General features: G+C 43.8%; 1 protein-coding gene across 1 annotated transcript in view; it reads right to left on the bottom strand.

Annotated features, from left to right (window-relative positions):
- Window positions 1-11299: 11299 nt before the first annotated feature.
- Window positions 11300-14664, bottom strand: part of LOC139266654 (hormonally up-regulated neu tumor-associated kinase homolog A) — a 64241-nt gene continuing 60876 nt past the window's right edge. The window contains exons 12-13 of the mRNA XM_070884240.1: window positions 13226-13433; window positions 11300-11398 (exon numbers count right to left, since the gene is read on the bottom strand). Coding sequence (XP_070740341.1) covers window positions 11300-11398; window positions 13226-13433 — 307 coding nt within the window. The remainder of the gene's footprint in view (window positions 11399-13225; window positions 13434-14664) is intronic.

Below are 14664 nucleotides of genomic sequence, written 5' to 3'. Positions count from 1 at the left end.
AGTTCTACTCTAGGCACAGCGATGCCAGTGATATTAAAGATAAAAGTGTAATAAATGAATGCAGGTATACAAATGTACTGTTAAGTGGTGATGCCGGCAAGGCTAATGGGAGGAATGTAATGAATGCTTCAAAAAGTGATGTAAGTAACAAGTTTGTACTGTTGAACAGTGATGCCAGTAATGCTAAGGTGATAAATGTAACCTTGTATAGAGATACCGATACACAAGAAAGCGTTGTAAGTTACAAATGTGAAAGTGTAAAGAGATATAACAATGTCGAGTCGACTAGTCGCGATCAGAGCCAATGTGTCATGTATGCTAATGATAGAATGATAAATGATACCGGGTTCTACATGTATACTGTCAATGCCAAAGGAAACTCCCGTGGGAAACATCCAGGTCCAGTGGGCTATCTGATCATGGGACCAATGTGATGCCCCAGGAAGGGCTCACACACACCCAGTGGGACATATCCACTGCAGGGACAACGGTCAATGTGTAGCACAGCCACCACCACTGGCAACTTGCCCCAGATCAACCCTAAACCCCCCTGGCCACCAGGGCCAGCACCGGGAGCAAGAGGCCAGTACACTCCAGTTTTCCCGGTGGGAACCTGAGATGATCAGACTCCCACCATCAATGGAGGACAAGGAGGCCACACCTTCCTGTGGCCCTGCCCACCATTAAACGCCACTATCTACCCATTCTACAATGTATGTTCCTTACCCACGACAACATGTACTTGCTCCACCATTGCGGAATCCTCCAAAAGTGACACCCACATGGTCTATGAATGGGGGGATGGGAAATGGATGCGTGCATCCACGAACACAGGGATCACACCCGGCACATCCCTCACCACAACCTCCAAACGTCCACTACTAATCACCTCCCCATGTCATGGCAATAAGGACTTCGGAAAGGCTTACGGGAGTGTTGTTATGTATGCATGTTAATGAATGTACTGTAACACTAGACCACTGAATGTAACTTCACCCTATATACACAAGACCTGTACACCAGTGGGTGCTGCTGCTGAAGACCTAAGGGTCACCTGTACACTGCAGGTAACCAAGTATAAAAGGGAACTCACCTCTTGGTGTCCTCACTTTAGGAGCTGCAATAAAGGACGAAGGTCACTACAGTTCAAGTGCTATACCCTTACCTCATGGAGTCGTTACTACAGAGTGCTTGCATACACAATATCCTCAATCGAGACTCTAGTGTTCTCAACTCCGTCCCGCAGCATGCGACCCGCCACCACCTCAGTGAAACTCCAATGCTGCACGAGGTAGGCAAAGCCATAAACAGCTCAAGAATAATAAGGCTACGAGTGCGGATGAAATTCCTGCTGAGGCGCCAAAAAAAGTATGGCAAAGAGGCACTGTTGGCGCAGATACATGACCTCATCTCTCTCATTTGGAGGGAGGAGAGCATGCCGGAAGATCTCAGAGATGCAGTGATTGTGACCATCTTTAAAAAGGGGGAAAAGTCAGACTGTGGCAACTACAGGGGAATCGCCCTGCTATCAGCCACTGGGAAGGTTGTTGTTAGAGTTCTCCTCAACTGTCTTCTCCCTGTGGCCGAGGAGCTCCTCCTGGAATCACAATGTGGATTTTGTCCCCTACGGGGCACAACGGACATGATCTTTGCAGCGCGACAGCTGCAGGAAAAATGTAGGGAGTAGCGCCAGTCCTTATACATGGCCTTTTTTGATCTTACAAAGGCCTTTGACACTGTCAACCGCGAGGGTTTATGGAGCATCCTCCTTTGTTTTGGATGCCCCCAAAAGTTTGTCAACATCCTTCACCTGCTCCACGATGACATGCAGGCCGTGATCCTGACCAGCAGTTCCATTACAGACCCAATCCACGTCCGGACCGAGGTCAAACAGGGCTGCGTCATCGCTCCAACCCTCTTCTCAATCTTCCTCGCTGCCATGCTCCACCTCACAGTCAACAAGCTCCCCGCTGGAGTGGAACTAAACTACAGAACCAATGGGAAGCTGTTTAACCTACACTGCCTCCAGGCCAGGTCCACGATCACCCCAACCTCTGTCGTTAGGCTGCAGTACGTGGACGACGCCTACATCTGCGCACATTCTGAGGCTGAACTCCAGGATATAGTCGATGTATTCACCAAGGCATATGAAAGCATAGAAACATAGAAACAGAGAAAATAGGTGCAGGAGTAGGCCATTCGGCCCTTCTAGCCTGCACCGCCATTCAATGAGTTCATGGCTGAACATGCAACTTCAGTACCCCATTCTACTTTCTCGCCATACCCCTTAATCCCCCGAGTAGTAAGGACTACATCTAACTCCTTTTTGAATATATTTAGTGAATTGGCCTCAACAACTTTCTGTGGTAGAGAATTCCACAGGTTCACCACTCTCTGGGTGAAGACGTTTCTCCTCATCTCGGTCCTAAATGGCTTACCCCTTATCCTTAGACTGTGACCCCTGGTTCTGGACTTCCCCAACATTGGGAACATTCTTCCTGCATCTAACCTGTCTAACCCCGTCAGAATTTTAAACGTTTCTATGAGATCCCCTCTCATTCTTCTGAACTCCAGTGAATACAAGCCCAGTTGATCCAGTCGTTCTTGATATGTCAGTCCCGCCATCCCGGGAATCATTCTGGTGAACCTTCGCTGCACTCCCTCAATAGCAAGAATGTCCTTCCTCAAGTTAGGAGACCAAAACTGTACACAATACTCCAGGTGTGGCCTCACCAAGGCCCTGTACAACTGTAGCAACACCTCCCTGCCCCTGTACTCAAATCCCCTCGATATGAAGGCCAACATGCCATTTGCTTTCTTAACCGCCTGCTGTACCTGCATACCAACCTTCAATGACTGATGTACCATGACACCCAGGTCTCGTTGCACCTCCCCTTTTCCTAATCTGTCACCATTCAGATAATAGTCTGTCTCTCTGTTTTTACAAACAAAGTGGATAACCTCACATTTATCCACATTATACTTCATCTGCCATGAATTTGCCCACTCACCTAACCTATCCAAGTCACTCTGCAGCCTAATAGCATCCTCCTCGCAGCTCACACTGCCACCCAACTTAGTATCATCCGCAAATTTGGAGATACTGCATTTAATCCCCTCGTCTAAATCATTAATGTACAATGTAAACAGCTGGGGCCCCAGCACAGAACCTTGCGGCACTCCACTAGTCACTGCCTGCCATTCTGAAAAGTACCCGTTTACTCCTACTCTTTGCTTCCTGTCTGACAACCAGTTCTCAATCCACGTCAGCACACTACCCCCAATCCCATGTGCTTTAACTTTGCACATTAATCTCTTGTGTGGGACCTTGTCGAAAGCCTTCTGAAAGTCCAAATATACCACATCAACTGGTTCTCCTTTGTCCACTTTACTGGAAACATCCTCAAAAAATTCCAGAAGATTTGTCAAGCATGATTTCCCTTTCACAAATCCATGCTGACTTGGACCTATCATGTCACCATTTTCCAGATGCACTGCTATGACATCCTTAATAATTGATTCCATCATTTTACCCACTACTGAGGTCAGGCTGACCGGTCTATAATTCCCTGTTTTCTCTCTCCCTCCTTTTTTAAAAAGTGGGGTTACATTGGCTACCCTCCACTCCATAGGAACTGATCCAGAGTCAATGGAATGTTGGAAAATGACTGTCAATGCATCCGCTATTTCCAAGGCCACCTCCTTAAGTACTCTAGGATGCAGGCCATCAGGCCCTGGGGATTTATCTGCCTTCAATCCCATCAATTTCCCCAACACAATTTCCCGACTAATAAAGATTTCCCTCAGTTCCTCTTCCTTACTAGACCCTCTGACCCCTTTTATATCCGGAAGGTTGTTTGTATCCTCCTTAGTGAATACCGAACCAAAGTACTTGTTCAATTGATCCGCCATTTCTTTGTTCCCCGTTATGACTTCCCCTGATTCTGACTGCAGGGGACCTACGTTTGTCTTCACCAACCTTTTTCTCTTTACATACCTATAGAAACTTTTGCAATCCGCCTTAATGTTCCCTGCAAGCTTCTTCTCGTACTCCATTTTCCCTGTCCTAATCAAACCCTTTGTCCTCCTCTGCTGAGTTCTAAATTTCTCCCAGTCCCCAGGTTCGCTGCTATTTCTGGCCAATTTGTATGCCACTTCCTTGGCTTTAATACTATCCCTGATTTCCCTAGATAGCCACGGTTGAGCCACCTTCCCCTTTTTATTTTTACGCCAGACAGGAATGTACAATTGTTGTACTTCATCCATGCGGTCTCTAAATGTCTGCCATTGCCCATCCACAGTCAACCCCCTAAGTATCATTCGCCAATCTATCCTAGCCAATTCTCGCCTCATACCTTCAAAGTTACCCTTCTTTAAGTTCTGGACCATGGTCTCTGAATTTACTGTTTCATTCTCCATCCTAATGCAGAATTCCACCATATTATGGTCACTCTTCCCCAAGGGGCCTCGCACAATGAGATTGCTAATTAATCCTCTCTCATTACACAACACCCAGTCTAAGATGGCCTCCCCCCTAGTTGGTTCCTCAACATATTGGTCTAGAAAACCATCCCTTATGCACTCCAGGAAATCCTCCTCCACCGTATTGCTTCCAGTTTGGCTAGCCCAATCTATGTGCATATTAAAGTCACCCATTATAACTGCTACACCTTTATTGCATGCACCCCTAATTTCCTGTTTGATGCCCTCCCCAACATCCCTATTACTGTTTGGAGGTCTGTACACAACTCCTACTAACGTTTTTTGCCCTTTGGTGTTCTGCAGCTCTACCCATATAGATTCCACATCATCCAAGCTAATGTCTTTCCTAACTATTGCATTAATCTCCTCTTTAACCAGCAATGCTACCCCACCTCCTTTTCCTTTTATTCTATCCTTCCTGAATGTTGAATACCCCTGAATGTTGAGTTCCCAGCCCTGATCATCCTGGAGCCACGTCTCCGTAATCCCAATCACATCATATTTGTTAACATCTATTTGCACAATTAATTCATCCACCTTATTGCGGATACTCCTTGCATTAAGACACAAAGCCTTCAGGCTTGTTTTATTAACACCCTTTGTCCTTTTAGAATTTTGCTGTACAGTGGCCCTTTTTGTTCTTTGCCTTGGGTTTCTCTGCCCTACACTTTTCCTCATCTCCTTTCTGTCTTTTGCTTTTGGCTCCTTTTTGTTTCCCTCTGTCTCCCTGCATTGGTTCCCATCCCCCTGCCATATTAGTTTAAATCCTCCCCAACAGCACTAGCAAACACTCCCCCGAGGACATTGGTTCCAGTCCTGCCCAGGTGCAGACCGTCCGGTTTGTACTGGTCCCACCTCCCCCAGAACCGGTCCCAATGCCCCAGGAATTTGAATCCCTCCCTGCTGCACCACTGCTCAAGCCACGTATTCATCTGCGCTATCCTGCGATTCCTACTCTGACTATCACGTGGCACTGGTAGCAATCCCGAGATTACTACTTTTGAGGTGTTGCTACAGTTGTACAGGGCCTTGGTGAGGCCACACCTGGAGTATTGTGTACAGTTTTGGTCTCCTAACTTGAGGAAGGACATTCTTGCTATTGAGGGAGTGCAGCGAAGATTCACCAGACTGATTCCCGGGATGGCGGGACTGACCTATTAAGAACGACTGGATCAACTGGGCTTGTATTCACTGGAGTTCAGAAGAATGAGAGGGGACCTCATGGAAACGTTTAAAATTCTGATGGGTTTAGACAGGTTAGATGCAGGAAGAATGTTCCCAATGTTGGGGAAGTCCAGAACCAGGGGTCACAGTCTGAGGATAAGAGATAAGCCATTTAGGACCGAGATGAGGAGAAACTTCTTCACCCAGAGAGTGGTGAACCTGTGGAATTCTCTACCACAGAAAGTAGTTGAGGCCAATTCACTAAATATATTCAAAAGGGAGTTAGATGAAGTCCTTGCTACTCAGGGGATCAAGGGTTATGGCGAGAAAGCAGGAATGGGGTACTGAAGTTTCATGTTCAGCCATGAACTCATTGAATGGCGGTGCAGGCTAGAAGGGCTGAATGGCCTGCTCCTGCACCTATTTTCTATGTTTCTATGTTTCTATGTTTCCTCGATTCTGAGGGACTGCCTATGATGATGATGACTTGCATTGGAGGCTGTTCAGAAAAGGTCCAATAGGTTGATTTCGGAGATGAGGGGTTTGACTTATGAAGATAGGTTGAGTAGGTTGGGCCGACCCTCATTGGAGTTCAGAAGAATGAGAGGTGATCTTATCAAACATATAAGATAATGAGGAGGCTCGACAAGGTGGATGCAGAAACGATATTTCCACCCATCGGGGAAACTAAAACTAGGGGACATAGTCTCAGAATAAGGGGCAGCCCATTTACACTGAGATGAGGAGGAATTTCTTCTCTCAGAAGGTTGTAAATCTGTAGAATTCTCTGTCCCAGAGAGCTGTGGAGGCTGGGTCATTGAATATATTTAAGGCGGAGATGGACAGATTTTTGTGCAATAAGGGAGTAAAGAGTTATAGGGAGTGGGCAGGGAAGTGGAACTGAGTCCATGATCAGATCAGTCATGATTTTATTGAATGGCAGAACAGGCTTGATGTGCCAAATGGCCTAATCCTCATCCTATTTCATATGTTTTTATGTTCTTATCTTCTTATCTTCTATGATTTCTCTTCATGGCTCAATGACCTAACACCTTTGTTGCTCTTCTCTGAATCCTTTACACTGTTGGTGACCTTACTTGAACAAAATGAACAAACCCATCTCCGACTCCATGGTACCTGTGGGGTCTTGCTCCCAGTGGACAGCTATCAACAATTGCAGGTGCAATGCTCGGGATAGTCCATCCACAGTACCGTTAACAATGTCAGCTAATGGGAGCCAGAAAAGGAAGTTGGATAGTCAGCAGTATGGTGGGAATAGGTTCAAGGGAGCAGGAGGTGGGTCTCATGGACAGGATGAGCTCGGAAAGGTCATGAGAGGAGATCGGAGAGAAACTGGAGAAAGATGTGAGGTCAGGGCTAGGGCAGGGGTCTTCCTTCGAGGAAGTTTGGCCAGTGGGATAGGGGAAGGAAGGGAAGAGGCAGAGGTGGCCGAATGGATGGTCTCAATCTTCGAGACAAAGAAGTTCATGAGCTCCTCACACTTATTGTCAGAGATGAGGGTGGAGACTGGGGAGAGGGTTTTTAACAGATGGTTAGCAGTGGGAGAATAGAAATCGGGGTTTATCTTTACGTTCTAGGATGATTCTGGAATAGTGAACGATTTTGGCAGACGAGAGCAGGACCAAATAGTGCTTTATGTGATCCAGCCAGATCTGGCAGTGAATGGCTAAACCAGTTGTCCACCATAGCCATTCAAGTCTGTGTCCCTTGGACTTAAGGGAGCGAAGATCAGGGCTGTACCTGGGGAACGGCCAGGATGCGAGAGATTAATTGTTTTAACAGGAGGGAGTGAAGTCTGGGACTGCGGCAGGAGAGTAGAAAGGTCGAAGAGTAATGAAGGATTGGGGTAGGGATTTGGGAAGGCAAAGTATCCGAGAGAGGAGAGATGGAAGGAGGCATGATGAGAGGGAGAACGGTCAGGGAGGGATAAAGAGAAGAGGAAGGAGTGGGAAAAGTATTGAATGGCTCGGGTCCGGAACGGCAGCCAAAGTGTGCATGTGAATGGCTGAGGGAAAGCTCAGGTCACATAGGCCTGTGCAAATGTAGTAGTTAATGGGGTACAATAGTAGGGACACCAGGGTCAAAGTTAGAGGTCCCATGGAAGGACAAAGTCGACATGAACAGGATGGGCCAGCACGGAGCATCGACGAACCGCATTTACATTTTAAGTGCAGCTTCACACCAATGTTATGGTTTCAGTGTAAATGCACCTTAATTCATTATTCCCAAAAGCATGGGATGGATTTTCGGTTGTCTAACACCTCAGTTAGAGGCCAGAGGAGGCATTAATGGGAGTATAAGAGGTTCCCGACCGGGAGCGCAGCATTTAGTGCCCCAACCAAAAATTCAGTAGAGGCTCACCGGGGGTGCAAACCAGTAGCCCCTGGATGCTGATGACCACTCCGATCATGACGTATTCCTGGTGCAATGTCCACACTTGCGCTCCGGTCAGAAAATTAGGTGCAGCCGCCTCATTTCGCGGCCGCCAAGAACAACGTCTGGAAAAACAGTTGGTACAGGCTTGCAGAGTCTTTAACTGGTGGCTACTTAAAAGGAAGAGAGAGGGCTTCCGTCAGAGGTCACAGACTGTGCAATATTTACATACAGCACGGCGGTGAGACTCCAAGTTTGCAGCGATAGATAGAAATAAGAGTTCATCTTGAGAAAAAATTATTTTGAAAACTTTAATGGATGCATTACTATGCCACCCCTTTAAGATTCGGCTGTTCCTGGGACCTGAATCGGAGTTCAGCACAATGTATCGGTTAAATTTAATGCTGGCATTTTTGTTAGCATCCCCCCAGCTCTGTTGTGCAATGACTGATTTAGCGCCCGTCTCAGCTCTTACACCAATTCTGACGAACTTCTGGGCGGAGGACGCAAACTTTTTCAAGGCACTAAATTACCGCCCCGCCTGGGTTACCGCTCTAAATGAGGCATGACTGAATTTCTCCCCTTATGGCTTCATCTTAAATCTTCGACAGCTCCAGAGTGCATTGTTCTCATTGATTGATACTCTGTGGAGGCTCCATTTATTTCTTCTTTTTCAGTCATTGTTTGATGTTTGTTGATATTTTTGTTCACAACAGTAACATGAAGCTTCTGTAGTCAGCACTCATTGAGTTCAATCTCTTTTCACCAATTTACCAGGCTCCGGTATCTGTAAAGGAAACACTATCCAATATCACAATTTCCTGTTAATTATTTACAGGGCTTTCAGAGCTTCATCAAGTCTTAGTTTGCTGTTAAAATATTCATTCAAATGGTCTTTTTTCTGTTAAAAGAATGATGTCTGTTATAAATCAAGGACATAATTGCAGTGTCTTCTATCTCAGATACATTTCTATGCATCTGTTCTCTAACTGCTGTTTATTTTCCAATTTGTGAGTTTACATCATCTTAACAACTTGTAAACTAATTCAGTCGTTGCTATTGTAATGATGTCCCATAGAATAAGTAAATATTTGTATAACTTGCTCAACATTTTGATGTACACAATATTAACATTCTAATGTCTGAGTGCAGTTCCTTGACTTCCCATTGTCATGTTTTTGTTGCCCTTCTTGTATAATATTTTCTCCCACTATAAGTTCCAATGTCCACGTTTCCTATGAATTTTGCCTACGTAAACTCATCACTCTGACATCTGATCACTGGGTTCGCACATTGAACACAAGAACACAAGAAATAGGAGCAGGAGTAGGCCATTTGACCCCTCGAGCGTGCTACTCCATTTAATAAGATCATAGCTGATCTGATCATGGACTCAGCTCCACTTCCCTGCCCGCTCCCCGTACTCTTTATTCCCTTATCGCTCAAAAATCTGTCCATCTCCGCCTTAAATATATTCAATGACCCATCCTCCACAGCTCTCAGGGGCAGTGAATTCCACAGATTTACAATCCGCTGAGAGAAGAAATTCCTCCTCATCTCAGTTTCAAATGGGCGGCTCCTTATTCTGAGACTATGCCCCCTAGTTTTAGTTTCCCCCATGAGTGGAAATATCCTCTCTGCATCCATCTTGCCCAGCCCTCTCATTATCTTATATGTTTCGATAAAAACACCTCTCATTCTTCTGAACTCCAATGAATGTAGACCCAACCTACTCAACCTATCTTCATAAATTGCTTTTAAAATGCTTTCCGAAATTTTTTCATCCAACATTTTTTCTTTAGAAACTGAAATTTATAATATCTAAAAGAAATGTTCAAGCAAAATTAAAAACAATAAAACATTCCATATTGCAAAATAATGTGATTATGTTTATCAAATTAAATGTTCTTTTGTGTCTTTTGGTGCCTTGATGACAGTTTTTAGTTGAAGGCCTCAGTCTCTCCCAAAAGCCAACCCTTGGACTTAATGGTGCAGAAAATGTTGGCTGATGCCTCTGACCTGAAAAAAATCGCCGAACTTACCTGGTGGTCTGGGAGGTTCCGAGACTTGCGGTCCTGGGCCTCTATGTGCAGGCCTGCGTAGAAGCCCACGTATCCCAGGGACGTTGGCATTTCGCAAGCTGGGATCACGTGGGCCGGCCCAATCAATCAAAGTAGGAGTAATCCCATTCATACTTGTGGTGAATCCAATCACCATAAATATGAATGGGAATACCCCCAAAAATACACAAACACTTAAAATAAATTTTAAAAAACATCGTATATTTAAAATGAGTCAAAATGGAATTTAATTAATTATTTAAAACAAAAATTTTATTTTTTGAAAAATAAATTTACATATTTTAAAGAGTCTGAAAATAAACTTACCTTATTTTGCAGGTTTTAAAATGTTTAAATTATTGAAACAAATGTATTTTTCTGTCCTTTAAAAGACTTACATTGACAAAAGCAGGCCTTATGCCTTACGCCTGCTTTTATCAGTCGTAAGAATTTTACGGGCATTCACTGGGCAGAAGTTGGGCAAATAGCCCAACTCTCCGCCATCAAATGCCCATTTCTGTTATATTCGTACGATCTGTCAAGAGGCCAGTACATGCCTAAACCTGGAACTTGCGGGTCCCCTATGGGCGTGTGCACACCTCATACCCGTCCATCAGAGCCGCAAATTCAGCCCCATTATTTTTGCCCAGACAAGTTCTGTTGCTGGAAACTCAAAAGAAGATCTTTCCTCATCCTTGGGTGTTTGGGCAACTTCCCTGTACTGGACCCCCCCCTCCATCCCCCTACTCCCCCTGTCCCCCAACCTCCCCACTTTCTCATGGTGGTACCCATTTGCACCCTTCTGGGGGTTGGCACACTTCATCTGATTTGACACACTGGTCTGTAAAGATAGGCTAAGTCCCATTAGGGCTGGGGAAGTGGGAACTCAGCATAGAGAGTCACTGCCTCCCACTGTGGCCAGTGGCTATGTTTGGGGCAGGCAGAGGCTTTGATCCCAAACAAGATCACTAAACAATATGGCTGGAATAGCCAAATAATTTCAGTCCTGTTATATATTCATTTATACACATTTGCGTATATAAAAATATAATTTTAGTGTTATGTCTGCTTGAAAGGAAAATCAACTGCTTCTTTGGAATTTTGGAACACCGTAATTACTGCTTTCAATCAGGCCTAGGTTTCTTATTCAATAGCAAACACTTGCTTTAAATGAATTTTCTTCATTATTTCACTGCCTATCAGATTACATATAATGGCCCGGAATTTGCAGTCAGCAGCGAAGCGAAGGCGTTCACTCCTGGCCCCGAAGTATGCTTCACACAAGGATCTCGCGGTCCCTGTGGTTGAGAAGTTTGGGTTTTTCAACAGTCAATTCAAATCAACTTAATATAGTGAGGCTCCCCTTGTGCAAACTGCTGTGACATCAACCAATCAAAATGCAGAGTTCTCACAGAGTGTGAACAAGGAAATGAGTAAGCTCTTAAAATTCTAACTTTTCAAAAATGTTAGAGAGAAATAAACAAAGATTGGGGCTCTCACATGGGGAAAAGGCAATTCTGAAATAAAATGAACAAACTAAAAATGTTTTAATTTTTTTTGAAAAGTTTCTTGAAAATGTTTTTTTTTAAATAGACAAAGTTCACACTGCACAATATTAACATTAGATTTCCAGGCCTTTAACATTTGTTTAGCAGTAATAACGCTGTTAAAACACCTGTTACACCTAATCCCTTTGGGTCTAACTTTTAGTGGGGAATTTAACAGCATAATTACTGCGGAAGAGCCGAAGTTATCCTCAGTTTCCCTGATTTGGCTGATTGCACAGATTGCTGGCACAGTGTAGCCCATTTCAGAGCTGCCAAAGACAGACCGCAACTTCAGGATTTCCGTATGTGCTAAATCCCAAAGTTGTGGCCAGTCTCAAAGGCGGAATGATGACGAACACTGCCAGTTTGCTGTTATCCCGACCGCAAATTCCGGACCATTATAATACTTTCTTTATGTCCACGAGTGGATCATTCACATCACTATTCCGTGTGAATTCCTCTCGGTGATTACCTATCTCAAAGTCTATCTATTCTTTGATTGATTGTTGAAAAACCTTGTGAGGAAAGAGGTGTGGATATCATTGAGATGAGACTCATTTCCCAGACTGTTAATATATGGTTACTGTGCTTTTACATCAAAGGAAAGGCTCCAATATAATCCAGGGATTATTATATAGTGTCCAGCTCCCTATTTGAGTGTATTCTAATACGTTCAGTAGAGCCTCATGAGGAATTGTTCCCAAATAGTTCAACATTCATGACTGTATTTTCTAAACTTTGCTGAGATTAAACTGTGGAAATACTTTTTGCAAAAAGGGGAAATTCTTTGTGGACTGACTCTAGTTCTATTCACCAGGAACTTTCCTCTCAACAGGACTCGTTAATTTTGGAAGAAGATTGTTGGAAACTGTAATATCTGTAAGCTTGTAATGTTTGTAGCTCCACACTGTGGATGTGGACGTATTGTGTACTGCAAGTGCAGAGTTAATCATTAAACAGAACCAGGCAATTCCGGAGACATCCGAGAGAGCTGCCTGCCATGTTAGGAAGCTATGTGTGCTGTGCTCTGTGAATATATCACAGAAACCCTGGTTACACGTCTCTCTCGTGTTTCCATTAAAGTTACGATGGCCAATTGGAAGAACTCCCCAAAGAAATATTTTTAAGTATTTGCTGTTTCAACATCTTCCTGTGTCTTGATCCATTTGTTTTTCTCGCTAAGTTAAATTGGACAATAGCTTTAGATTGTATAATGATTTGGCAATGTGTTATTTTCTGCCTTTGGAGGAAATATTAAGGAATATACAACATTTGGGAGTTAAATGCTAGATCTGGGCACACTATCCTATTCAACAGTAAGTACGGACCCAGGCTTCAGTTCCAAAGTAACTACAGGACTACAAGACAGACCATTGGGAAAAAGCGCAAACTAATAAGGCAGACCTCCAGAGAAAGTTGTTATTTCGAATCAATTGGCCCCATTAAAAGGGAACTGGATAGATAAAAAGATGTGTGCATTGCCTGACTAATCACTTAAAAAATATCCCTTCCCCATTCCTCCAGCATAGCCCCATAAACAAGTCCAAGAGACAACACAAACTTGCATTCATATAATACCTTTAACATAGCAAACATCCCAAAGTGTTTCACAGAGGTGAAAACAAATAATGCAATAATGAGGTTGTTAAAGGCATGTTTGAAGAAGTAGGTTTTGAGGAGACGTTTGAAGGTGGCGGCAAATAGACAATCTTGATTATAGCAAAGGCTTAAGCAGAAGTTGTAAAGTGTAGAGCCAAGACAGCTGAAGGCTCTTCCACTGAAGGTGCTGTGGAAAGGGGAGAGATACAGAGTTGGAAGATCAGAAGTGCAAGTCACTACATAGGGCTGGAGGAGATTGCAAAAAGTAAGGAAAGGCAAGGCCAGGAATGGGTTTGTAAACCAGAATGATAATTTTGATTTCAATATTTTGGAGGACAGGAACCACTGGAGGTCATGAAGGATAGGACTCACCAAGGTAGCAAGATGTAGGCAACAGAGTTATAGGTGAGCTGAAGCTTATATAGGAGTGGAGCTTGGTGAAGAGTTGGTTGGAGAAATCAAACCTAGACCTAACAAAGGTTGGGATAACAGTTTCAGTGGTGTGAGGGTGAGGTAAAAGCAGCTGAAGGACGTTCCTTTTGCAGCGCAAATAGACAATCTTGGTTATAGATAAGATATCGGGTATAAAGATCAGCTGAGGGTCAAGCTAGGCACTGAGGTTATGTACCATCAGGTTTAGCCTGAAACAGCATGGAAGGGGGTTGCTGACTGGATCACCTTTAAATATTTGCACATTTATAGGTCTTCCGCGATCTGCTTGCATGCATTTGACCAAAATGCAAAAGTTTTCTGACTTTGGAAGAATTGTCATTTTCCATTCATGTTTTCTTGTCAGAACCAGAATTTGAAATCTCATGCCTTTGCTTCAAAGACGCCCGAGAAGCTATACAAAAAATTGCTAAATGAAAGATTCAAAAGAGCAACATTCAAAATAATTCTTCATTAGCTGCCACTCTAATGTTGCCATCATTTGCAATATTTATTTCTTTCCACCTTAAGACTTTCCAGTCTTTGTGATACTCTTAAGTGATCTCAACGGCCAGTAATGATGACCTGACTATTGACTGAAGCTAATCATGTGACTGACCTGATTATTCTGTGTTTGATTGACACGTTTCTGTCCGGTGCTGATAAAGATAAGGCCAGATGGGTTTTGATGGACTTCTGTTTCGACAGCAATTGGTCACTGGTCCCGAGTAATTGTTTCCATAGTTACTGTTGCTCATTGATTTTGAGTGCTGCGATTGAACTGTGAAAACAAGGCGACTGAAAAATCCCATATTTTATTGATCTGTGTTAATCAAAGCCCAATGGTCCTTTCTAGCCATGAGCCACCACAAGGAAAGCTGTCACAATGACAAAGTGAGAACATGGTGTAAATTCAACTGATTTTCCTTAAGCTACAAAGAAAACCTTGAGAAATGTACTGCCAGGATCAGAAATAGAATATAAATTGA

Source organism: Pristiophorus japonicus, chromosome 7 (assembly GCF_044704955.1).
Source record: "Pristiophorus japonicus isolate sPriJap1 chromosome 7, sPriJap1.hap1, whole genome shotgun sequence".
Classification (NCBI taxonomy): domain Eukaryota; kingdom Metazoa; phylum Chordata; class Chondrichthyes; family Pristiophoridae; genus Pristiophorus; species Pristiophorus japonicus.
The sequence above is the reverse complement of the archived record's forward strand: the minus strand, read 5'-3'. Positions and strand labels throughout refer to the sequence as shown.